This window comes from Melozone crissalis, unplaced genomic scaffold, assembly GCF_028551555.1.
Source record: "Melozone crissalis strain CALT ecotype California unplaced genomic scaffold, PUWL_Pcris_2 ptg000061l_1, whole genome shotgun sequence".
Taxonomy (NCBI): domain Eukaryota; kingdom Metazoa; phylum Chordata; class Aves; order Passeriformes; family Passerellidae; genus Melozone; species Melozone crissalis.
This window is the reverse complement of record NW_026535839.1, coordinates 2,118,950-2,142,813: the sequence shown is the minus strand read 5'-3', so window position 1 is coordinate 2,142,813 and position 23,864 is coordinate 2,118,950. Positions and strand designations below refer to the sequence as shown.

General features: G+C 49.1%; 1 protein-coding gene across 1 annotated transcript in view; it reads left to right on the top strand.

Annotated features, from left to right (window-relative positions):
• Positions 1-22,497, top strand: part of NEURL1B (neuralized E3 ubiquitin protein ligase 1B) — a 30,658-nt gene extending 8,161 nt beyond the window's left edge. Inside the window, exons 2-5 of the mRNA XM_054287823.1 lie at positions 15,913-16,476; positions 19,137-19,844; positions 20,839-20,964; positions 22,001-22,497. Coding sequence (XP_054143798.1) covers positions 15,913-16,476; positions 19,137-19,844; positions 20,839-20,964; positions 22,001-22,245 — 1,643 coding nt within the window. The 3' untranslated portion in view covers positions 22,246-22,497. The remainder of the gene's footprint in view (positions 1-15,912; positions 16,477-19,136; positions 19,845-20,838; positions 20,965-22,000) is intronic.
• Positions 22,498-23,864: the final 1,367 nt, after the last annotated feature.

Sequence of the window (23,864 nt, the reverse complement as noted above, 5' to 3'; positions counted from 1 at the left end):
ATGTCTTCTGGAATTTATGGAGTGCAGTTCAGAAGTTATCTCCTCAGCTTGAAAGCGTAATTCCTAATGAGGGAAAATTGCTGCTTTTTGGGGTTTTAAACTTGACACAGTTGGATGGAGCTTTTTTTTTTCCCTGGGAACACAAAACTCCACTGGAGACCTGCCTGGTGTAGTGTCCTGGGGGTGGCTAAAATTCTCTTTAGAGGCTGCAGTGAATTTTGGGGAGAAGACAGGAGCAGGAATTTTGAGCATGTGCTCTGCAGAATACAGATAGAATACAAGAAATAAGAATGGTTCTATCACTGGAGATCTTAAAGAACAAGTTGTTTTTATTTGTTATTCATCACCCAGGCATGGAACGAGTAGACCTGCACTACCAGGGCTAAAGGTGGGTTTGATAATCCTGGCTAAAAGCTGTGTCCCCTTGTGACCTCTTTAGGGGCTGTTCTGGCCCTTTCCTCAGGACACCTGCAAAAACTCTTGGTTATTTTGTCCTGCTAAGTGAAAGGGTTTCCAAGAACGAAAACAGAAATCATTTTCTAAGTGGCTGTTGCTCGTAGAGATAAAGAACATCTTCCCCTGGCGGGTATTTTAGAATTCCAGGTGTTCTGGTGCTCTCTCCTGGAGTGGAGGTGTCAAATGCAGGGTGCAAGGCAGATCCCCACCGGGGCACCTGATTTGTGGGGTTTAAACAGCAATTACCGGGCACCTGAGTTGTTTAAACAGGTTTAAACAGCAATTTGTGGGGTTTAAACAGCAATTACCGGGTGATTTGGCTGCACAGAGCAGCTCAAGCTGCCGATGCCATCAAAGGCAGAGAGTGAGGAGGACAAAAGCTCCACAAGGCTCAATTTCAAGGAAACCTAAATTTATAGAAAGTGATCTGAGGCCCTGTAGCATGGCTTCAAATACCTGAGTCTGGAGCAGGGTTTGTGCTTGGGGATTGTAATCCAGAGGGTTTGTGATCCCTATTACCCTGGGGACTGTAATTCCTGTTATCCTGGGTTTTGTAACCCCTGTTATCCTGGGGATTGTAATCCTGGGGATTGTAATCCCTGTTGTCCTGGGCATTGTAATTCCTGTTACCTTGGGGATTGGAATCTCTGTTATCCTGAGGATTGTAATCCCGAGGGTTGTATTCCCTGTTATCCTGGGTTTTGTATTCCCTGTTATCCTGGGTTTTGGAAGGGATGGGAATTGACACCACAGCCCCGTGCACAACCCCAGACCCACAAACCCAAACTCTGTTCAATGGCCAAAATGAACCTCCCGAGCCCCAGGGCTGCTCCCAGGGATGTCAGAGTGGCTCAGGGCAGGCTCTGTCTGACTCCAGGGTGCTTTTCCCATCCTTTGCTGGGCTGGGGGCTTGGATGGATGCAGGAAAACTTCTCGCTGCCTTCCTCAATAATCTTAAGAGATCATCTCCAGCCTAAACTGTGCCTCGTGCCTTCAGACATCTGACAAGCGCTTTATGTAAGACCTCTCAGATCCGTGGAATTGTGCAGGAAGGAGGATTTTTTTATTTTATTTTATTTTTTTTTTCTGGAATAAGAATTGCCTTCTTCCAAATTAGCTTAGTCTGCTGCTGACGTCACCCGCTGTGCCAGGGCCTGTGAGCTTGCCAAATTCCAGAATCTGCTCTGAGATGTGACAGGCAGGGATCTGCTGGCCCTGGGCGCCCTGCCTGCTGCCACAACTTCCATGTCTAGACAAAGGATGCAGCTCACCTGCAGGGCTCAGCCATCCCCTCTGTTTGTTTTGCTAGAGCACAGTCATTAAGAGATGAATTTATATTAAAGGCTTCCAAGAAATGCCTCTGCAACCCCAATGTTTATGTAAGAGAGAACGAGAAATTCATAATTTATTGAATTTGTGTGTGTTCTGCTTGGGATTATTCATTGGAGGAACATACTAAGTGATTTTTTGTATCCTAGTAACCAACTGCGGTTGCTTTTCCATGAATAATCTTTCCAGTTTAACTTGACCAGTCAAATCTAGAAGGGAAAACTCAAATTAAATTTTCAAGGCTCAGATAGCTTTTGCAGGTGAGAGAGAACACATTTTTTTCTCCCTCATTTAACCACATAATGATCAGATTGACAGGTGCTGTCTGGAGAGTTGGATCTTCCCGAGCAGAACAAAAGTGGAAGTTTGAGTCGTTATGAACTGAGCTTCAAAGCTTGATTTCTTTAATATTCATAATTAATGAATTGGTTAAAATAGTCCTGTCCTCCCTCAATCTGATGGTTCCCAGGGCAGATTTTTAATAGCAATGCAGATTATTTCCCTTTTGTGGGGAGCCCAGCGTGGGGGGTCTCCCATCAGCTCATGAGCACGCTCTGATGGTTAATTAATAAAATGATTTGTGAATTATTTCTCCCTGCCTTGCCAGCCCTGTGTGGAACAGCTGGAGTTTAGCACTTAATAAGAGTGTGTTCACATTTTTCTTCTTCAAAATTTATTTTGATTCAGAAGGAGCCCCTTTTCAGAGTTATGTTTCGAGGGGTTGTGTTTCTTTCAAAATGCCTCTTGCTCTTAGAAACATTAAAAGCTACTTTGAGAAGCAAAACAAAGATAAGAATTTCCTTCCTGGCTCCCTGGGCGAGCTCCTGGTTTCTCCCACCCTCGTGGAGCACTCAGCTGACCATCTCCAAGCAGAGGGCAGAGGGACATTCCTCCCTGAGAGGTCAGCACCACTTCTCATTTGAAACCAAACGCTTCTCAAGGCCTCTTTTTGTATGCATTCCTATTTAGTCAATGTTTACAGCCCCGTGGAAATTAACTGCCCTCCTGTAAATACCAGAGTCTTTGGGCAGGCTGGAGGAATCCTCTCCAAACCACGTCAAGCAGCTCTCAGCACTGGCTCAGATTTTCCTTGGAGATGAGATTAATGGTGTGGCCAAGCCCCAGGAGGAGGGAGAAGCTTTCCCTGTGTGCCCGTGGATTGTGACCATGCTTTCCCCCTGTCCCCTTATCTTGGACATGTGGAGCAGTCCTGCTTTCCTTGAAATGTTGGGTAGGGCAGTGCTGAGGATGTTTCTGTGCGTATTCCATGTTCCCATATTCCTTCATTTCCCCTTTCTGTCCCCATTCCTGCATTTCCCTTTCTGTGCCCATATTCCTGCATTTCCCCTTTCTGTGTCCATTCTTTCATTTCCCCTTTCTGTGTCCATTCTTTCATTTCCCCTTGCTGTCCCAATTTCTTCATTTCCCCCTTCTGTCCCAATTTCTTCATTTCCCCTTTCTGTCCCAATTTCTCCATTTCCCTTTTCTGTGCCCATATTCCTGCATTTCCCCTTTTTGTCCCCATTTCTGCATTTGCCCTTTCTGTGCCCATATTCCTGCATTTCCCCTTTTTGTCCCCATTTCTGCATTTGCCCTTTCTGTGCCCATATTCCTGCATTCCCCTTTCTGTGCCCATATTTCTGCATTTCCCCTTTCTGTGCCCATATTCCTGCATTTCCCCTTTCTGTGCCCATATTCCTGCATTTCAGTGTCTGATGGATTTGGGACCAGGGAAATCCCTGCTGTGGCTCTGTTTTGGTGACTTCAGGCTCCCTGGACATTTGGAATCCCTTTTCCAGCTCAGCTTCCCAGCAAGATGATGCAAATGGGAGCTTCTGGGTGTCCTGAATTTCGAAGAACTGGAGGGACAGTGTGGAGTTGTGTTTTATTGTGGCCAGAACCACAGAGGCTGTGAGCTGTCAACACATAATTGTGCACTTTGTGTTTGGTAGTAAAAGTTTGTTCTACCAAAAAAAGAACAAAAAGAACTGTCCAAAGAGGAACAAATTCCTTCTCTCTTTGCAGCTTTTCAGATGTGATTTATAGGTGTGTTTTTCCAAGTGAGTCCAAACAAGGGCGGCGAATGGCTCTGAATTAGTTTGATTCTGTTAATTGCAACAAGAGACAGCTGGGTGGAAATGGGAGGGTTTAGCAGCTGTTTTTTTGTTTCGCGTGGGATTTCTAATATTCCAAATTCCACAGTTACCAAGGAGTGCTGCTGGACTGTGCACTGGGCTTTAGAGGTAGAAATGATCAATGAAAAATACAAAAAACCGCCAAAATACAGCTGTAACAATAACAATTGACCAAAGGAGTTCTGAACAACAGCCCAAACTCCACATTAAAAAAGTGAGAAAACAGGGTGTAAATTAGGGCTTGGGGCTGCCTGGACCTGGCCATTGCAGTGCTGTTTGCTCTCTAATTCACACCTTCACCCCAAGGATTCTTTCATTTGGGGCAGGGAACAAAAAAAAAACTTGTTTTCATCATTTTCTGGCTTTTCAACAACGCAAGGAATTGTGTCTCATCTCCAGATTGTTTTTGGTTCACCTGCCTCTATCATATTTTGGCTGTGATACCACAAAGACAGAAAGAATAAAGGGACAAAAATGCTGATGTTGATTTAGGTGTGCTGAGTTCAAACCCCACTGGAATTAAGGTTGACACAGAGGCTTAAAAATAAACCTCTCTTGCTCAAATCCTTCTTGTGTTGAAATAATTGAAGACATTTGAGATGAAGGAAGGGGGCTGAGGTCATGGTGTGTCCGGTAATGGTATGACTGTATTTATTTATTTTTTTTGTTTGGACAGTTTAATGTCTTGAAGTGGGTCTTGTTTCCTCTTATTAATTCCTGCAAATATCATGGAAAAGGATCTCAGAGCTGAGCATGCAGCAGCCAAGTGTTGCACAACCACCTGCCTCTCAGATTGCCTTCACAGCTTAGCAGAGAAATCTGCATTTTTAAAAACCTCAGCTAAGGAAAGGAGGGATGCATCTTTTTTTAGTGGGATGTTTTCCTGTGTTTCTGGACCAGAATGCTACTCTTTTTTTTACCTTGCTTTTTTCTTTTTCCCTTTAAATTTTTTTTGGATTTGTTTCTGAAGTATTTAGATAAAAAAAAGCCCCGGCTTGTTTCTCTGAATATTTACTAGAACAGCCAACAAAAAATGTGATGTTATTGTACAGGTTGGACTGTGCACGAGTTGAGTGAGGTCATCACAGAAAGAGAGTTTGGCCAGATTGAATTTCCTTGAAATCTCCCTGCTGGGACAGGGCTGGCTTGAGGCAGCAGCCCACCAGTACAGCCCCAGCGAGCTCCCAGTGCCACCAGTGCCACCAGTGCCTCTGTCCCAGGGAAACCAGCCTGGCAGAGGAGCAGAGCTGTCCCATTCCCCTGATTTAATTATAACCAGTTATTACCCTTGTTTTGCCCTGTTTTGGATTCTTTACATATTGTTTTGGAAAAGCTTAGTGGGATCACAGCCTTTGTATATATAAAATATAGGATGATTGAGGAGCTGGCCACTGCTTTATTTAGCTTCCTCAGCCATGCATTCCTCCCCAAGTATTCTCCCCTCCTGCTGCCAGATCACTGTTTAAATTGTGTGTAAATAGAAAAGGAGCTGTGGACACAGTTAGAAAATGCTGGAAGAGGGATTTGCTGGGAAGAACACCTTCCTAGAGGCCTTTTCTCCCCTTTTCCCGGGGTTTTTGGCTCTTAGGGCAGATCTGAAGCCCTCTCTGGGTGGCACTGTTAAATCTGATGGCTCTCTGGTTATCCATCCCTGTTTGGACTGGAATAGTTCCACTGTTTTTTTTTTCTTTTCAACTGAATTCTTTGGAGTGTAGAAAAGTTGTAATTAGGAGGAGAAAAGAAAAAGGACTCTTAGAAGCACTGTGAAGAGAGATAAAGAAAAGAGAAATTTCTGTAAAAGTGAGGAAGCAAAGAAAAAGAGCAGGTTTGTTCCTTTTATCTTGGGGGGTTTTTAGGGAAAAGTAGAAGGTGGAATGAATGACCAGGCTCTCCTTCCTGCACCTGCAGCATCTCTCCAGGTGCTGATCTCACCCTCCACAGAATCCCAGAATGGTTTGGGTTGGAAGAGACCTAAAGATCACCTCATTCCAACCCCTGCCATGAAAGGGACACCTTCACCAGCCCAGGTGCTCATCATCACCTGCAGCTTTTCTTCCTCCCCAGCCCTGGAGGATTCCTGTGCTCAGGGGGGAGATTTTGGTGTTTTCAGGGAGTGTGGAAATCGCAGCTCCTGGCTGGAGCCTCACACACCCACCTGAGTCATGCACCAAGCCTACCAGCACAATTCATGGCCTGGCCTTGCTCCAAACATGCTTTGGGGAGGTGGGGAGGGCGTGTGGATTGTGTACAGCCCAAACCCAGAGGGATGGAGATAAGGTAAACACAGCTTTTCGGGGATTTTCGGAGAACAATGCATGGAAAGTGAAGCTCAATTGCCACTATCGCTCTTAAAATCTTCTTTTTTTTGAAATTTTCCCTGTGTCACAAGCTGCCCTCGTGGTGCAGTGCCTGTCTGTAGGGGATGGGTGGGTTTCCTGCATCGGGGAGACAACAAAATGATTTCCCTCTTTGTGTTCCTGCCCAGAGGAACACATGGATGGGCTGTGGGAAGGATGTGCTGAGTCCCAGGGCTCTTTCCATGAGCGCTGCATTGAAACCATGGCATGGAGTGGGGCTGCAGCTCCGAGGATGTTCAAAGGGAATGCATGCATGCCATCCTTCAATTTCATTAAAGGCCATTAACATTGGAATGACATGGTCACTATTTATAAACCCCTGGAGCAGATGACTTGGTGCAGCTGGCCAGGAGAAAAGGCTCAATGGAAACAGGGACTTTATTTGCATTAATGGTCCTTCCGTGCTGCTCTGGCAGCAGGAGGAGTCCGAGGGCATGGACCATTTCAATGTCAGTGATTATGGCAGGCACAAGTTCTTGTAACTCCTCAACAAATCCCAGTCCTGACTGGAGAAGGAGAGCACCAGAATGAAGCTTTTGGATCAATGTGTTGCTCTGAAAACCTGAGCTGTTTATGCTCTCTGTGGGGCAGGAGATGTCTTGGAAGTGAGAAATGAATGGGGAGGAACTGGGGGCAAGGAGACCAAGGCAGGTTTTTGATCTGTGAGGAATATTCTGTGGTCTTTGCTGTGCAGAGGGACCAGCCAGGGGCAGGATGGGTCTCAGAGAGAGCCATGGGGTGGCCTTGAGCAGCACTCCCTGACACAGGAGCTTTTTGGGGTCCCTTGGGTTGCTCTTAGGCTGGGTCTGTACTCTCACCTTGGACCCTATTTCTGTATGAATTTAGTATATCTAAGCAGAGCCCAGCCACCCCAGGGAACACGAGGGTTTTGTTCACGTCTCTGCTCCTCTCTTCCCATCCTGGGGTCTCCAGCTGTGATCACTCCTCCCAGACCAGTCTTTCCAGCCTCGAGTGTTGCATATTTTAATGCTCTCTTTGCTTTCTGATGCACATTGCCTGTTTCTAGAAAACAACAAAACCAATAAATCACAGAAATAAATGTTTTAATCCCTGACTGACAACCACCAAGCATTTAGATTTGGAAAATATTCAGTCTTCCAACCTAGTGATGATCATTTCCAACCTAGCATTCCTCAGAAACCATTTGTGGAGTTGCTTTAAGAGCCATGAGCTGCTCACTGCTCTCTGCTTTTGGTCACCTCCCAAAACTCCGTGATGGACTCAGAGAAGACAAAGTGAGCTGAGCAGACCTCTGCTCTCCCTGAGCTAAGCTCCACTTTCTAAAGAAGGTAACAATTCTGCAGACCCATAATACATCAAGTCAGGGCCAGGGGTTTGCTTTGCTGGTGTAGGAACTCGTGTGTGTCGCACATGCAGCTGATTAGTGAGAGCACAGCCCAAAAATCCCCGCTCAGAGCTGCAGTGAGAGCGGCTGCCTGATCAATTCTGACAGGATGTTTTTATCTTGAGCCAGTAGCCAAGAGTTCCAGCGAGTTTTGCAGGATGGGTCCCAAAGCCCTGCCATGTCTGGGCGCTGTCTGGCTTTGGGAGCCACACGAGCCAGAGCTGGGTGTCGAGCCCTGGAGCAGCCCAGGAGGAGCTGTGCCCTTTCCAGGGCTCCTCATCCATCACACAGCTGCTTTCATCGCTGGCACTGCAGGGCTTAGGCAGGGCTTATGGCAGGAACCCTGCCTTTCCTCCATCCCGCCCGCTCTGGCTCTCATTAACCAGCTCGAAGAATTTCTTACTCCAGTTGCAGACTCATTGACCCAGATTCCCTAATAATACAGGGAAGAGGAGATTTTTTTTTTTCCAGTGCTTAATCGCTGGCTTCTGTGTATACTGACTGCTATTTATATGCAGGAGGACTAAAAGCCTGTATTAAAGATGGGGCCAACTTTGCAGGAAAATTCCTGCGTGCCCAGAGAGAGGCACAACAGGAGAGAGGCAGAGGTGAGTGTGGGTGGGTGGATGTTCCCATCCTTGCAGACCCAGCAGGAGTTTTATTTTTGGGGAGCATCCCTTGCTTTTACAGCCTGATCCACCAGTATTGGTTTAGCTCAGGGCTCCTCACTTTGCTCTGGAAATGCTTCTCCATCCAAGTCATGCACTGGCTTTGCTTGTGGCATATTTGATTTCTTCTACCACCAAAAGCAAAGCCAAGGAGAAGAATATGATATTATATATACAATCATTATATTATATTATATTATATTATATTATTACATTACATTACATGTAGAATATTACATTATATCATATATATAATTCTAAATTAATATAATTTTACATATAATTCTTATATTACATTACATTACATCATATTAGATTATATTCATTCATATAATAAATATGATCTTATATAATAGAATAATATATCATTTAATCATAATTTATTAATATATTAAAGTATTTAATATATAATATATTAAATACATCTAACAAATAGAATGATATATTATATTATATTATATTATATTATATTATTTATTTTATTTTATTTTTTTTTTTTTTTTCATATATATATGTATGTATGTATGTATGTATGGGAGAATATTCCTTCCAGGCTCTCCTCAGCTTCTGGGGCTCTTCTAGGTTGTGGAGGATTTGCCATCAGCACTTTCCATCCTTGGAGCAGAGCTTCTGTCATGGTTTATTTTCTGCCCTGAGCCAGTTGGTGGTTCCTGGGAGGGACATGTCAGAATTTCAGCTGCACTTCCCCATCTTCTGGTTTCAATTCTGCTTCCATGAGGAGATATTGGGATAACCAGGAGAGTTAAGGCTTGGTCTTGGCTTTCTTTTCAGGACACCTATTTTTTTAATGGGATGTGGCTGAGCTTTGGTGTGAGCTCCTCGCTGCAAGAAAAGGGTTTAAGTTGAAAGGAGCAGCAATGGAGGAGCTCTGAGGACACACAGGAGGTGAAGCAGCCTGGAAAATACAGGGAGAGGCAGGAGGTGGAACAAACTGGGAATTACTGCAAGGTCCTGCTGGAGTTGCCTTTGCTGGTTTGAGATAGGATCAGAGCTAAAGGATTTTGACTAAGGCTGTTGGCAAATACCTCTTTGTTTTCATGGAGCTACATCTAGAAATCCAGAATGAATACGTCATTAGCTCCTGCCTGTAAAAAAAATTGATTTTAGCATTTAAAAAAAATCCCCCATAAAATGTTTGATTTGAAGCATTAGAGGGTTTTCTTGTGGAGACAAGCACAACTTGATTTTGTGAGCTAAAGTCAATCCCTGTTCTCTGCCAGGGATTTTTCTGAACTGTTCTGCAATGAGAAATGATGTATGTCCATGAGATATGTGCATTGAGAGTTACCTCAGTGCCACAACACAGCTTCTTTAAATGAAAAAGTGACTTTTGTCTGTCTTTTCTCCTCCCCTCCTTCACAAGCATTTCTTCATAATTTTCACATTTCCTGTAATTCGTCACAGGCTCTTCAGTGTCCCCTTAACACCTCAATTTCTGTGTCACTCTCTTGCAAATGAACCTTTTCTGAAGTCTCTGGAAGTTTCTTTCAGGTTAGAAGACATTACATCAGAACAGGCCTCCAGACTGGTCGTGCAAACCATAAGAATTTACACAGGGGAGTTTATTAATTGAATTTTCCAGTGTTTGAGCCAGCAGGATATTCAGAAATGAGGCAGATTTTTTTTGTTGGATTTGGTAGCCCAGCTTTTCAAATCCACACCGCTGAGCGTGGAATAGGCCACCCCAGTGCTTCCCACAGAGCTCCCTGACACATTCTCTGTATTAAGAAAAAAAAGAGAAAGAAATGTCTAGACAGCTCACTAAATTTATATGTGAGCAGATTTGTATCTCTTGTCCTCAGAAGATAAGATCGTGTCGGAGCAGAATCCTGTTTGGTGCTGCTGGGGATGTTTGGTATGTGCAGTACCAGCCTCCCCTGCCTCTTCCAGCCTCCCAGTGGCTCCAGCAGTGCAGATGCTGTGCTCATGCCTCAGGTTTAGCTTTTCTATTTTTCACATTCTGTGCTGCTTTAGTGTGCAGTTCTGAGCTTCATATCAGGGCATGGTGAGCTCTGTGCAGAGATCAGGGAGACAAAACAATTCCTGCTCCAGCTGGGCACCAAGGACAAATGATCCAAATCTCAGCCCAGGAGCACAAACCCCGTGGGCTGGAGAGAGAAAAACAAGCAGGGTGGGACTGCCTGGGCTAAAGCTGGAATGGGACAATGAACTGCAAGGTGCAAATGGAGCAGAACTGATCCCAGGGACAGACCCCGTGCCCGGCCGTGCATTTTGGGGCCATTTTGGTTCATCTTGGGTGCAGCCCTGGCTGGGCTCTGGTGCTGCCCAAGGTGCATCCATGGAGGAGATCCTTTCCATAAATCCCTGCTTTATGCTTTAGCTCTGTCCAGCCTCTGCTCCAGGTCAGCCTTCCCAAGGCACCAGTGGGTGAGGACTTTGAGATGTGCTTTGACTGGAGCACACTGGGATTGACTGGGATTGTTCCCACCGTTCGCTGTCACGCCGTGAACTCACCCTTGGTGTCCCCACCTGTTGTGGTTTTTCCTGTCACAAAGCAAACTCCACCTGCCCCTGTCTGCAGACACCCTGTTCAATGTGCAGCACCAGCAGCCACCTGAGTATCTGCTGGGATAGGAGGAGGTTCAGAGCTGTAGATAAAGCAGAGCCCATAAAGATAAGCCGTGGGTGTGTTTGGTGGATTCCCTTTCACTGGGCACGAGGCTCCAGAGATGAATTTCAGGCTGCATGCTGCTGCCTCTCAGCCTCTCCTGAACCTCTCAGCCTTTCTCTGAACCCTTTCAGCTTTTCTCTGAAGCTCCCAGCCTTTCTCTGACCAAGGGCAGACCATGCTCCCTCAGCATGAGCCGTGTCTACTGCCAGCTGTGGATGGTCCCAGTATTTTTCCCTCTCTGTGTCCACTGCACAGCCCTGTTTGGCACCAAACTGCTCCTTGGGCTCCTTTGGGTCTTCTGTCATGGATTTACTTGGGAAAGGCCCTCAGGAGCAGGCTGTGGGAGCCGGGGAATGTCTCTGGTGCAGACCATGGATTTACCGGTGACGCATGAGGACGCAGCGCTCTCCTCCTCCTCCTCCTCCTCCTCCTCCTCCTGTCAGGCTGCTCTCGCTGTAGCTCTGCTCTCCTTCAGCATTATTGTCTTCTCCCCCATTTTAGGGGTATCATTCCTGCCTGGCTTGTCAGGGCAAGTGAAGGCAGGATGGATCTGGCTCGAGGTCACTCCCCAGCTGAGCAGCCTCCTCCATCCCACGCCCCAGGCAGAGCAGCAGCCTCAGACAGGGCTCTGGAGCTGAATTCTGTCTGCTGCTGTCAGTGGGATTACAGTGCCACTGCAAACAAATGGGTGAAAAAAAATGTTTATTTTTAGAACTGGAACCATGATAAATATGTGGAATTTGTCCAGGGTCTGCCTGCTGTACCTTTTTGAAATGCAAAGTGCATGTCTGTTAAAATACCTCTCCAAAGGTCAGCATAACCTCTGGAATGAGTGTGCTGGCCTTTTGGAAAGCAGGTGAAGCTTCAGATGAGACACGGGCCCCCAGAACCCAAATCTGCCTCAGTGTCATCTGATACCACAAGGATGTGGATGGAAATGCTGCCTTGCCATAAGGGTTTATCCTTCAGTGAGGAGCCTTAGACCATTCTTCACACTTCACTTCAGCTTTTCCTTCCATTTTCCTGCCTTTTATGTTTGAGGGATGTGCTGTGAGTGTCTTGTTTGAAACTGGTGAGAGTGGGGATGAAAAACGGAGAACTGGAATAAAAAGAGGGATGGAAGCTCAAGGCATCCCTCAGTGGGTTTGTATCCCCTGTGGTGATACACACAGGCTCGCAGGGCTCAGGGGTTGAAATGTTTGAGAGCCTTACATTTTTCCATCCTTTTAGCTGCCCATGAAGTGGAGGAATGGTGTTACTCTATTTTAGACAGGGAAGTGAGGCAGAAAGAGAAGAAATTACTTGCTCCCAGGAGTTGTAGGAATCTCACAGCTTAAAAAAAAGAGTTGGCGTAGCTCTTCACTGCCTGTCAGGCACCCTGGGCAGGGTGGCTCTTGTGCCACGAGCTTGGCTGTGTCATCCCATTTTAGGGTGGGAATGCACAGCCGGGAGAGGAGAGGCTCTGGAGCAATAGCAGAGGGAATAAACCGAGCCAAAGTGTGGAAGCCGAGCTGCAAATTAGGGCAATTGAAAGGCACAATTGAAAGGCGCAAACATCCTGTTGAGCTTGGAGTCCCCGTCAGCACCTAATGAGTAAAGCACATGGCCCAGCTCAGCCCCAGGCGTGTTTCAGTGGGAAAGCTCTGCCTGCCTGCCTCGGGTGGTGGCAGGCTTTATTCCACAGGCAGGTGTTCATGTGAAGGGGGGACAGCGTTATAAATAAATTATCCCTTCATTTCCGTCCCAGCGTTTCCTATTGTTTAGCCACAATATGCTTTCCTGTTTTTTAAAAACAAAACAAAACAAACAAAACAAAAAAGTGCCAGACCCCGACCCCGAGTCCCCCTCTGGCAGGGTGGACCCAAAGCTGTGTTTGAAGTGGGTGCCAGTGTCCTTGTCCTGTCACTCATACTGGTGGCACTGGCGCTGCCACCTTGTTCCTGCGTGTATTCTGAGAAGGGCATGAGAAGAACCTGCCTGGGAGCAGTGCCAGGGCATCGCATCCCTGGCAGGGGTCTCTTCTTCATCAGGGGCTGTGGGAGGAAGGCTGGTGCTGCAGTGGGATTGGGAAAGGGGAATTTGGGGATAGCAGAGAGGAGAACAAAACCTGTCTTCCCTCCTTCCTCCTGCTGGCCAATGTGGGGCCATGGCAGGAGGAAGGAGGGAAGACAGATTTTGTTCCCCTCTCTGCTATCCCCAAAATCCCCTTTCCCAATGCCATGGCATTTTCCATTCTTCATGTTGTTGAAAGTGCCATGTGAGGCCATGGCACTTGCAGCAACAGGGGGGTTGTTTTTAACCATTTTACAAACAAAAGGCAGCTCAGTGGGTTACAAAATGAGGGTTTCTCTGCCCAGCCAGGCAGGGTGTGAGGTGGCACAGAGCCCACCCAGCCCTTTAGGAGCCCCTTGGGATCCATCGCAGCCCTGCTGGACCCAGGTCCCACCTGAAGGGCACAAAGGCTGTGTGAATGCTCATGGAAAATGGGGTGCTGTGATGGGGGACAAGGCCAGGAGAGGCTCCACCCTGCCCTGTGCTGGCTGGGTCCCTGCCTGGAGCCCCCAGACCCCGGTCCCTTGGCAGCACTCTGTTTGTCAGGAGTGCTGACAGGCACACACATGGAGCAGCACCCACATGAGCAGGGGTGGGCTGTGCTGGGAGCAGCCATTGCTGCATTTCAGCTCTTCAGCAGGCAAGGAATGAGATTTCTCCTGGAAATACAGAAAGAAATGTCCCTTCCTGGGGAACCCTGCTCTGCTGGGAGCAGAGGTGCTGTGTGCTGTGCTGGGCAGGGGGATTGAGCACCTGGGGAGGATTTTCCCTTCCCCATCTGCTCCAGGGCTCATTTCACAGCCCTAGCATGGAACTGGCACCCTCCCCTCACTGGCTGAGAGCAAGGATGTATTAATTTCCACCGGTGTTTGACAGGATTAACCATTGCACAGCGACTGTCACGTGCAGGACAAACCAAGAGACAAAACACCTATTGATTGTTATTTATATCTTACTGCAAACAGGAGCTTTTTGCCTTCATAGCCCTTTGACTCCTGTTCCAGGTGCCTGATTTGAAGGGCTAATCCTGTGCTCAGATCTTGCTGCACCCTCTCTTCTCTTTGCTCAGTGCCTTAGTGCAGGTTCCAGCCTCTCACTGCCCTGTCTGCTCTGCTTTTGCTTCCAAAAAAAAAGCTGCCACCACTGCAGCCCTCCTGCCAGCTCGCCCAGCTGAGCTCCCAGGATGGTTTTTTTCCAACAGACAGAAAATCCTTCCCTTGTCATGAAGCAAAGCCTGGGGTTGCACACAGGGAGGGAGCAGCTTGAAGGAAGGGCCTGGCAGGTGGCTGTTAAAGCTTCAAGCATGGCAAAAGTGTTCAGAATAATTGTGAGCATGTGATGGGGTTTTATATTTAACAGGATGGCTTTGGGCATTCAGGATGTGTTCCATTTTTGCTTTAAACATCTACAAAGCCAGGTGCAGAGACAGGAGGAGAGGTGGAGTGGGTGGGGAATGGGGAGACCAAATTTTCTGGAACACCATGGTGGTGGTGGGAGCCCAGGACCTGGAGCAAGTCCCCATGTGCTCAGGGATATGAACAAGACATTGTCTCCACCTCAGGGAGCTTCTAGCTAAGGTTTAAAACCCAAATTGAGCTATTTTTCATTTCTGCTTCATGGCTGTGTGAAGCTCACTTTTGGTCCCAAATCTGCTTTTCTTGAAGTCAGTCTCAGAATTGCTATTGACTTTAAATGCTGCAAGATCTCACCCATCAATTCTCCTTCTCCCATCTGTAAAAGGAGGATGGTAGGATTTCTGTGCCATCTGCGGTGCTGTGAAGCTGAAAACAATCATCAGTTATCAAGTGCTTTGAGCTCAAATGGGAGCTTCTGGGTAAAGGCAAGGATGAAATGTTCCTGAATGTGCCAGTTGTATCTGATATATGAGCCAGGGGCTGGGTTGAAGGTTTGGGAGGAACAGTCTGGTGTTGCAGAGGTGCTCCAGCTGCTGAATGTCTTGGATTATTTGTGCTGGTCAAAAGTTCCTGTTCATCATTACAAAATCAGGGCACAGAGGAGCTGGTAGGTGCATGTCCCATAAAAATCTCCTAAAACCATGCTCACCTCTAGCATCTGTGATTTTCAGCAGCCACAATCCTCAGAGCTCCTGTCTCTGGCCACCATGTGAGTTTAACAGCACGTGCTCTGCAAGGAGGAAACTCGGAACTGCAGATGTTGGGCTTTTCTGAGGGCAGTAGGAAGCATCTGATGGGAACAAAGGACGTTCCTTCCTCTCCAGCTTTGCAGGGAAGCTGCCTAACCCTTGCTTGACATGTTTCTGCAGAAAGCTGAGGGCCAAACTGGGACAGCAAAGAGCAGGTTGTGGCTAAGGTGAAATATTGAGGGGCTTGGAACACAAGCCCTATGAGGAACGACTGAGGGAACTGGGGGTGTTTAGTTTGGAGACAAGGAGACTCAGAGGTGATGTTATCACTCTACAGCTCCCTGAAAGGTGACTGTGCTCAGGGGGGTTGGGTTCTTTCTCCAGGCAGCACTGACAGAACCAGAGGACACAGCCTCAAGCTGCACCAAGGGAAATATAGGTTGGATATTAGGAAAAATTTTTTTACAGAAAGGGTGATAAAGTTCTGGAGTGTTCTGCCCAGGGCGGTGGTGGAGTCCCCATCCCTGGGTGTGTTTAACAAAGCCTGGATGTGGCACTGGGTGCCAGGGTTTAGTTAAGGTGTTGGGGCTGGATTGGACTGGATGATCTTGAAGGTCTCTTCCAACCTGGTCATTCGGTGTGATTCTGTGTGAGATTCTGGTTCTGTGAGATTCTGCGCGATTCTGTGTGATTCTGTGAGATCCTGTGACACTCCATCTCTTGCCAGAGCGCTGCAAATCCCACCCAGCTGAGCCCAGCCCTGCTGACATCTGTCCTTTGTCCCTTTTGCAGACACGAGCCACCAGGCGCGCTCAGTGTCCAGCCGTCCGTACTACAGCCTGCCCAACAGCAGCAGCCATGAGCGGCGCTCGGTGCTGGCGCTGGCGGAGCCGCCGCGCTTCCACTCGCAGGCCAAGGGCAAGAACGTGCGGCTGGACGCGCACTCGCGCCGCGCCACGCGCAGGAACAGCTTCTGCAACGGCGTCACCTTCACCAACCGGCCCATCCACCTCTACGAGAAGGTGCGCCTCAAGCTGGTGGCCGTGCACCACGGCTGGAGCGGGGCGCTGCGCTTCGGCTTCACCATCCACGACCCCTCGCAGATGAGCTCCGAGGAGATACCAAAGTACGCCTGCCCCGACCTCGTCACCCGGCCCGGCTACTGGGCCAAGGCTCTGCCCGAGAGGTTTGCGGTCAGGGACAATATCTTGGCCTTCTGGGTGGACCGGCACGGCAGAGTCTTCTACAGTATTAACGACGAGGAGCCCATCTTGTTTCACTGTGGTATTAAAGTTTCCGGGCCTCTTTGGGCGCTCATAGACGTCTATGGAATTACCCACGAAGTGCAAATTCTAGGTGAGTGTGTCTTTGTGGCCTCTGGGCTGCTCTTCTGCTTGCTCTTTCTGATGCATGATCTGTGTGAGTGTTTCTATGGGACACTTAAGAAAATTAATTTGCTGTTGGTTTTGTACCGCCAATTAATCATTTTTCCTCTGTCAGCAGTAGCAATATATTCCAGAGATGGCAGTGATGAAAAGTCCTAAGGCTGCACATTATGTGAAGGGATAAATGGAAATCTTTACCTGTAATTCCACTCAGCTTTCCCTGAGCTGGATGTGCTGCTTTGGCATGAAAAAACATGGAGCAAGGTCCCAAGGATTGAGGAGACAAAAAGGACCAGTTGTGACTTAGTCTGTTCTTTCCCAGCTACCAGTTACTGCCAGTCCATTGGAAAACTACGAGTAATTGCCCAAGAGTCTCCTGGAGCCCTTCCCCAGCCCCTCTCTCTGCTCTTGGCCGTGGTCCCACCCAGGCTGGCAGTTTGAGGGGCTGTGTTGGCACTGTGACCCTTCCCTGGCACAGGGACATCACTCAGAGCCCTGGAATCAGGTGGAGTCTGGCTGGTTTACAGCCTCTTCCTTAGGGAGGGCTGCAAGATGGGATGAATCTGTTCCCATTAGCAAGCCCAGCTGATGGCCATGGAATGATTTTCCTTTTGAGGCTTTTACTGCATTGAAATTTCTAATTAATTCAGCGTTAGATGGAGTGTTTGAACTGGGCTGCACCACAGGGAACACTAAAAATCCAAGAAAGTTGCCCTTTGCCGGAGGCTCCTCGGAGCTGATGGAGCTTTAACAGCCCAAGGCAGCTGCACCTGCCCCAGGGGATGGTGCTGCCAGCCTGGCATGGAGCAGGCACCAGGGATGAGCTGTGGAATGGTGAGTCCAGAGGGCAGGCAGCTCCATCACACATCCTTCTGAACAGTGCCAATTATTTTACAGGCGAGAAGGCCACACATAAACAACGCTTTTCCCTGTCTGCTGTGCCTCCAATGTGTAATTAAACCTCACCAGCAGCTTGTCCTGTAATTGCAGTTGTGACACACTCCAGCCTCTGGTGCTCGTCACAGAGGAGAAGGAATGTTTGCTGTATTGGCCAAGGCAGCTGCTTCACCAGAGCTCTCCTTTCTCCTCATTAAATTGGAGTTTGAAAAATAAAATGCAGCTTCTTTCTGCTCTCCACCTCAGTCCTGCCTGCAGCATCCAAGAGTTCCCAGTGAAAGACTCAGGCTGAGAGCACCTGTACTCTGCTGGGAGGTTTTCTTTATTAAAATATCAAACCCCCCACACTGCCCCAGGAATCAGGGCCATGCTCAGCCACCTGGGGCACCAGGGGACCTGAATTCCTTGCTTGAGGATCTGCTTGTCTCTGCCTCATCCTCACAAAATATTGTGAATTGAGAAAATTGTGAAATCCAGTTCTGAGGCATAAAATGTGTCTTTCAGCATCATAATCACAGAAGGGTTTGGGCTGGAAGGGATTTTGGAGATCATCTCATTCCAACCCCTTACCATGGGCAGGGACATCTTCCACTATCCCAGGCTGTTTCAAGTCCTGTCCAACCTGGCCTTGAACACTTCCAGGGATGGGACATCCATCATGGAGCTTGGATGTGTCTGACCCCTGTGTGGGAACATTTCTTGCCACACAAGCTGTGCTGGCTGAGAAGGAGCTGCTCCAGCCATCAGCCCACCCCCGTGGCCTCTCCTTCCCGGGCTTCTGAGTGAGGCAGGTTCTGATTTGCAGCTACTGGGTGGATTTGGGTGTTTTTCCTTTTTTTGCCAAAAGCCTGGGGGTTCTGTCCTCCAAGTAGAAGGCAGTGTTGATGCTGGGCTGCTTTACTCCTCTCCATCTCTGTGAAGACCAAGAGTAAATCACACAGACTCTTAAATTCCACATCCTCTGACTTTGCTCAGTGCATGAAACCTTCCAGACTGAAGTGTCCAGGCTGCTCCAGCAGGGTTAGAGGTAGAAGAGAGAACACTCCCAAACTTTCCCACACCTTTACATCACCCCCCAAGCCTGGCCTGGCTCAAGTAGAAGCCTGGGAAATTAATTAAGGATCAACATCCTGACTTTCCCTTTGCTGTGAAAAGGGAAAACAACCTTCTGCTGTAAAAGCTTTCTAACACCTGCAGGAAGTAGCTTTTGTGACAAGTTCTCCATTCAAAACCTCTGCAGGGCTGTGAACACCCCTGAGATATGAGGCTTGAAATGACCTCTCTGGGACACACCTGTGTAAGGCAATGACAAGGAGTGTGGAAAGAATATCCATTCATCCTTGAGTTCCTCACTTGTGCACCTGTCTTGCACAAGACCTTGGGACAACAAAATATTGAGGTTTCTTTTTTTAAATAGTGTAACCTCAGAGCTATCAGATCCTTCTGCTCAGAAAGCTGTAGGAGCATGCTGGTTTACTGCTTTTCCCCATTTCCCAGTGCAGGGAGCTCCCAGATCACACAGGTACTTTGGAACACTTGTTTTTCCTGTCTGGTGCCAGATGCAGCCACTCTCTGCCTGCTCCACGCGTGACTCTGCACCAGGGGCTGCTCATTAGTGGTTGACCCGTGGCTGATTTTCCCTTATGGAGTCTGTAGGCTGCAATAACAACTGAAAGCATAAAAGCAGGCGGTTTTCTCTTGACTAAAGCCTCTGTGCCTGGGTTTCTCTCACAGACAGCATGTTTGCAGAGACCATGACCACCGCCCGGCTCAGCACCGCCCGGCTCAGCACCTGCCTTCCCCAGAGCAACCACGACTCGGCCAACTTCAACAACAACGAGCTCGAGAACAACCAAGTGGTGGCCAAAATTGCAAACCTGAACCTAAGCCGGGTGCCAGGGCTTGGGACTGACAACCACATCATCCCCTGCTGCCCCGGCCGGCGGCAGCACGCGCAGGGAGTCCCGGCCTTCCTGGACACCGACCTGCGCTTCCACCCCACCCGCGGCCCCGACATCACCTTCTCTCAGGACAGGATGGTGGCCTGCACCAACTGGCAGGAGAGCAATAGGACTTTGGTGTTTTCTGACCGGCCTTTGCACATCGGGGAGAGCCTCTTTGTGGAAGTTGGACACCTGGGGCTGCCCTACTATGGGGCCCTCTCGTTCGGCATCACCTCGTGTGATCCGAGCACTTTGCGGACAAACGAGCTCCCGGCGGATCCGGATTTTCTCCTGGACCGTAAGGAGTACTGGGTGGTTTACAGGGCCTTCCCAGTGCTCAACAGTGGTGACATCCTCAGCTTCATGGTCCTGCCCAACGGAGAGGTGCACCACGGGGTCAACGGGGCCAGCCGGGGCATGCTCATGTGCGTGGACACCTCACAGTCCCTCTGGGTGTTTTTTACCATCCACGGTGTGATCAACCAGCTCAAAATCCTGGGTAAGTGCAGCCAGTGGAGCACCTGGCTGGGGAAGGTTCCTGGGCCAGAAGCAGAGCTCTGGGTTCGCACTTAGTGTTCACTGATGGGAGGATGCAGCTCTTGTGTTGGCAAACAAGAGTGACAAAGCACGGCGCCTGTCACAGAGATGTGTGCAGCCTCTGTGATTCCCCCAGGAAAGAATGAGGCTTGAGAGATAAAATGAGCAGCAGGCAGAGAGGCAGGAATGGCTGTGGGGGGCAGCTGTTTTTCAGTGGGTTTGTTTTTTGAAGGGATTCTTTATAAATAGGGATGGTTGTGGGGGGCAGCCGTTTTTCAGTAGGTTTGTTTTTAGAAGGGATTCTTTATAAACAGGGGTAGTTGTGGGGGAAACAGTGTTTTTCAGTGGGTTTGTTTATAGAAGGGATTCTTTATAAACTCCCTATTCCAGCCCACAGGTATTAAACTTCTGCCTTGGTAAGGATGGTGATTTTTATGGGCACAGCTCTGGTTTAAGCACGGGCAGTAATTGCTCCTGAAGCACTGCCACAGCTCAGGGATCAGCTGGCATTTCTGATCCATTGCTGGTGACTGGTTCCAGGCATTCTCCTTTCCTTCTGTTAAGGAATCAATCAGAATAGCAGATGTTAATGCCTTTGTAAAGCAGGTTTTCTTCATCCAAAGCAATGGCTTTTCCCAGCTGACAGCGTGATAGCCACAGCTGGAGCCCACTGCTGCTGGGGAGAGTGGGACTGTGGGGAAGTGGAAAGGCAAATATTGCATAACCTGGTGCTTGCTTTACTGAAGCTGAACAGGCATCATACAAAGGCATAGCGAGGTCCAGACCCTGGGCTCCCATCCAGAATCTTGCCCTGTGTCATTACCAAGGGGCAGCATTAACTCAGGACTCGCCCTGAAGTCGCTGTGCAGGTGGGGTGGGGGCAGCTCAGCAGGCTGAGGGCTTTGGCCAGGTTTGGGGGGTCCCTCTGTGGGCTCAGCTCTCTCCTGTGTTCCCAGGCACGGTGCAGTCCAGCCCAGGGACGGTGTCTCCCTCAGGATCTCCTGGTGGCTCCCAGTACGACAGCGACTCAGACATGGCCTTCAGCGTCAACAGGTCCTCATCAGCCTCAGAGTCCTCGCTGGGTAAGGACAGCCAGCTCTCAGCTCCAGGGAGGGGGGTTACCTCTCCTGCCAGCCCAACAGAAGGAATGGGAAGAAAACCCAGTGCTGGAAAGGTTTTCACGGCCTGAAGAAGGCTGTGCGTTGGTTGTATCAGCCCCAGTGTGGCAGCAGGAGCAGGGCAGGGACTGTCCCCTGTGCTGGCATTGCTGAACCTCGAACCTTGTGTCCAGTTCTGGGCCACTCGAGATGAGAAAGACATGGAGGGGCCGGAGTGTGTCCAGGGAAGGGAATGGAGCTGGAAAAGGGGCTTAGCCTGGAGCAAAGGAGGCTCAGGGGGACCCTTCTGGCTCTGAACAACTCCCTGACAGGAGGGGACAGCCAGGGAGGTCGGGCTGTGCTGCCAGGGAACAGGACAGGATGGGAGGAAACAGCATCTAGTTGCACTAGGAGTGGTTTAATTTAAATATAAGGAATAATCTCTTTATGGAAAGGGTGGTCAGGTATTGAACAAGCAGCCCAGGGAAGTGGTAGAATCACCATCCCTACAAGTGTTGAAAAATGTGTGGATATTGCACCCACCCCGTGTGTACAAAAGGGATAACAGGCTCTGCACAGAGCTGTGACTGCTGCACGTTGGAATACACTGGGATTCATTTGGCCAAAGAACCAGGCAATGACTAAGGACAGCCTTAAAACCTGCCTTAAGTGTGACTGAGCCTGAGGCGGATTCTCTGTCGATAACCTGACACTAACTTCATTCTTTGCCCTCCATTTCCTCCTCCCATTCGTCATCATAGGCCTGACACTCGTCCATCTCACCTTCCTCACAAAACAGGCTCAAATAACGCACTAGACATCCCCTCAGACGGCGACAAAATCCCCTTCTACCCATACTATACCATTAAAGACATTCTAGGATTTGTATAATACTTTCCCTACTCATCTCCCTAGCCCTATTCTCCCCCAACCTGTTAGGTGATCCAGAAAACTTCACACAGTGTCAGCTTTGCCCCATCCCAGCTGACCAAACAACCTCATTCCCCCTTTTCTTTTGCAGTGACTGCCCCCAGCTCCCCTTTGAGCCCCCCCATCTCTCCTGTCTTCTCCCCTCCGGAGCCATCGAGCAGCAAGAACGGGGAGTGCACCGTGTGCTTTGACAGCGAGGTGGACACCGTCATCTACACCTGCGGACACATGTGCCTCTGCAACACCTGTGGTCTTAAGCTGAAGAAGCAGCTCAACGCCTGCTGCCCCATTTGCCGACGGGTGATCAAAGATGTGATTAAAATTTACCGTCCGTAGGGGCTGCGGGAAGGGGGAACGCCGCTAGCAACCCACGCCTTTCCGTCCCTGCTTCTGGGTTCTCGTGCTGGTCAGTCGTTATCCAGTGGCTCTGTTATCTGTGTTTCCTTATTTGACTGCTAGGGCACAATTCAGGGAGCAAAGCTGAGGATCGTGTGGGGCCCGGGACCCCAGCCAGCTGCAAATGAGAAATTTCCCCTGCAAAGGCTCTTTTTTCTCTCCTCTCATTGCAGGGGAGGCTTGCTGTGCTGGGGGATTGTCACTTGGGCAGTGCCAGGTGCCACTGGGCAGTGCCAGGTGCCACTGGGCTTCCCGACCCTAAAACCCCACAGCTCTGGGCTGCTGCCAGGGGCTTGTGCTGTGGTGGAGTGAAAATGGGATAAAGCCCAGCAGGAGGGTTCAAAGTGGACAGAAATGATCTGGAAATGTCCTGTAAGGAGAACCAGCTCAGGCCAAATAGTGGCACAGCCAGGTTGTCACTTATTGGGGTTCTGTCCCCATGAACAGGCTCATGGGGACATAGAGGAGCTGGTCTGGGTTAGATAATGCAGATTTTTCTTTCTGAGGCAGAACAGGGACTTCTGGCCATGGAGGCTGAGAGCCATGGGGTAGCAGTGAGGAGCATGAGCCCACACAGAGCCCCTGCAGTGACGGAGCTGAAGGGAGCTGTGAGGGGCACCTCGGGCACTGCCCTGCTGCCTTCTGAAGCCATAAATGCAGCCTGTGGGTGGCAGGGGTGTGTGGATGGGCACACTGCAGTGGTGGCTTTGTCACCTGCAGGCACACACCCCTGCACTTTGCTCTGCCCTCCTGGAGGTGGCACAGCTGCTGTGTCACCTGTCCTGACTGTCACCTGTGCTAGACCTTCCCCTGCAGCCAGTGCCATGGCAGGGCTCAGCCTTCCTCCTGCCCCACCATGGGGATTTTTTGGAGGCTATGGTGAGAAATTAATTTCTGACCCAGTCCCATCAGGCTCACCTTTATTTCTGGGGACTGTATTTGCTGATTTTACCTGTTCTTTCTTTCCCAGCACAGCTCCCAGCTGCCTGCACACTGGGTCTCAACTGTACCTGAGACCTTGCTGAGAAAAACAGGGACTGTCCCACTTGGCTTTACTGAGGAGGAAAGAAAAAGGCTCAGGCTGAATTAGATGGTGGGAATTCAAAGGTAAATGGATATTGGGTGTAATGTCAGCTGCAGGCAGCACCTGATTGTTCAGTACCAGGGCTGGTGTGAGGAGCTCAGCATCCTCCTCCCTGCTGCTCCAGTCTCTGTCCTTTGCCCATTGCACAGCCCCTATCCTGTCCTTCAGCCCCAGCCTGGCCAGTTTCCAGCTGCTTCAGGCTCATAAAGAGGGAAAATGATGGAAATGGGAGGATGAGAGGAGCTGTGTCCCTGCAGCTCGATGACCATGTGCTACCAAGTGCACAAGAACAGCCTTTCAGAAAGGTGCAATTACCATTTTAGTCTGGAAAAGGGAAAAAATGGAATAATAACTCCTGTACATTTTAGAGCTTCTGGGCACAGAGGGAGCCTGAAGGATGTCTGGCTGTTCCCTCTCTCCTCCAAGGCTGTGGGTGCCTGGTGCTGCTGCCCAGGTGGGGGCTTGGCTGTGCCAG